This window comes from Camelina sativa, chromosome 2, assembly GCF_000633955.1.
Source record: "Camelina sativa cultivar DH55 chromosome 2, Cs, whole genome shotgun sequence".
NCBI classification, from domain to species: Eukaryota; Viridiplantae; Streptophyta; class Magnoliopsida; order Brassicales; family Brassicaceae; genus Camelina; species Camelina sativa.
The window spans coordinates 10,587,275-10,589,748 of NC_025686.1; the positions used below are offsets into that span (position 1 = coordinate 10,587,275).

The 2,474-nt window shown below is 42.4% G+C and overlaps 1 protein-coding gene across 1 annotated transcript; it reads right to left on the reverse strand.

Annotated features, from left to right (window-relative positions):
- LOC109128422 lies at positions 1,155 to 2,468 on the reverse strand (the record flags this gene model as incomplete). The annotated part of the gene is given in 1 exon segment (XM_019234691.1): positions 1,155 to 2,468. A coding segment is annotated over 1 exon segment (838 nt), but the record flags the coding sequence as incomplete, so codon positions are not given.

Here is a 2,474-nt window from a genome sequence, read left to right on the forward strand (position 1 = left end):
CCCTCCCCCGGACTTACTTCACACCGTCCCGGTGTGAAAGCAAAGCCAAGAAAAGAATGAATCCGACAAAGAAAATAAGAAAAATGAAAAAGAAAAAGAAAGGAAAAGGAACAAAAACCGGTGATCTTGCATCTGGTGTTGGAGTGGTGTTGGCAAGGGTGGGGATCAATCAGTCTTGGAATGGGATTGACCGATCTGAAACATTATTGAACTAAGAGACACCCGCAGAAAACCACTGGGATCGGTCGATCTTTATGGCGGATCGATCGATCCGAAGCTCCTGGAACAAAAATTTTTTTTGCATCTTCTACGTTTGGAACCTGTTCCTGAAAACACTTAACACCGGACGTGATTTCACCGTAATAAATCCTAAAAACAAAACCAAAATCCTAAGACAAATAAAAAGAAAAGGGTAAGCCAGCACAAACCCCATGGGTTGCCTCCCATAAGCGCTTGTTTAAGGTCTATAGCTTGACCGTGGTTTTAGGCGTCAAGTGATGGGAGGATGAGAACTCATACCAGAACAAGCTCTCCAATTCGTCAGCTTAAGCTCCAGAACCTTTTTCAACATACCATCCACTGCTTCTTGGCCTTTTTCTTTACACTCTGGAGTGAGGATGGCTTTAACTTTAGAGAAAGGCCGAGATATTCCTTTACACTTCACCTTGTACTCAATGGTGTCTCTAACATATCTCTGGGGTACCAAGGTTATGTGAAGATCTGGTATTACTCTCTCTATCTTCGGCTTGTCTCTCTTCTTAACCTTCTTAGAACTCTTCTTAGAAGAATGAGTGTCTCCATCCAGGACTTCGTTGACCTCATTCTTATCACCATTCTCTCCCAATATCACGACATCCACCTCCTTCTCATGTTCTACAACTAGACAAGAGCCATGTTGTATAGCTTTATTTGCAGTGATTGCATTGTAGAAGACTTTATCATCAATGTTATAGAAAGTGATCCTCTTATTAGGCAAGTCAACAACTGCTCCCACTGTTGCTAGGAAAGGTCTCCCAAGAATCAAAGGCATAACAGAACCTTTGCTCATTTCCACAATATGAAAATCAGTAGCAACCAAGCAATTCCCAACTCGAACATCTAAATTGTTAATGAAGCCTTGTGGAGTTGCGGTGACAGCATTTGCAAACGTGAGACCTTAGAAGCCTTCATATCATCAATCTCCAATCTCTCTGCAATAGCCTTAGACATTACGTTCACACTGGATCCAGTGTCACAAAGGGAATCCTCAAAGTTCACTCCTAAGATGGAGCATGGAACAACAAATTTTCCTGGATCTTCTAACTTGGGTAGTCTTTTCAAAGATGGAGCATGAATGCTCTTCTCTCTAGCCAAAAACGCCTTAACCTCCACCAAATCCTTTTCTTCAACCACAACATCATTGTAAACCTTCTTAAACAAAGAGATATGATTTACTGCCTCTGCAAAGGGAATGTCAGTGATGAACTCACTTATAGCTTCTTTGTACCGACCATACTTCTTTTCATCAAGAGGTTTCTTCTCATGTCTTCTTGGAAAAGGAATTTGTGGCCTATAGGGCTTTGGTTCCGCAAGAATTGATTCCTTGGTATCTGCATCAGGAACAACTGAGTTGGGTTTTCCCATACCTGCAATAGGGACCGACTGGTCTGGACGTGGAGCGATCGATCTAGGACTTTGTGAAACTGGTTCTGCGTCATCGACGGGATCGGCTGGTCTAGTCACAGGATTGACCGATCCCGTCTCTGCGGAATCCAAACATGAGTTGATCACAACACAACTCAGCCCATCTTCAATCCCACCATGGAGTGTTATAGCATTGCATGACTCTTTGTTCTTAGAGCTAGAAGAAATAGCAGAGACTCTCTTATCAATGGAATCAACACGTGAACTCAACCTCTCAAATTTCCCATTCAAATCATTGAACATGCTATCAATCTTGACATTAATCTCAGCAGAACTTTTCTTATGGCCCTCCAACAGTGCTTGCATCATCAATTCAAGTTTGTTATCTTGTGGAGCTGCAGATGGTGTGTGGTATCCTTGGACATTTGAGCTATTAAATCCAGCACCTTTGTTCAGAAATACTTGTGGGAAGTTACCTTGTTGATTATGTGGAGGATACAGCTGATCTTGAGGATTCTCGACATTAGTGCTTCTGTAGGAGAGATTAGGATGATTTCGATAATTCTGATTAAACCCATGATTCTGATAGTTCCCTTGTCCTCCTACATAGTTCAGCTCCTCTGTCCCCTCAAAACCTGAATTTACTCCAACTTGCTGATACGCACCTGTCTACCCGTCGCACATGTTGACAGCTTACTGATCTCTCTTCAAAAGAAGGTCCACCTTGGCAGTGAGACTTTTAATAACATATGTATTCATGGAGCCAACAACACGCACAGAACGATCATACTCATGGCTATGATTGCTGTTACTCGCTGCAAGGTTTTCGATCAAGAGGTTTGCTTCAGCGG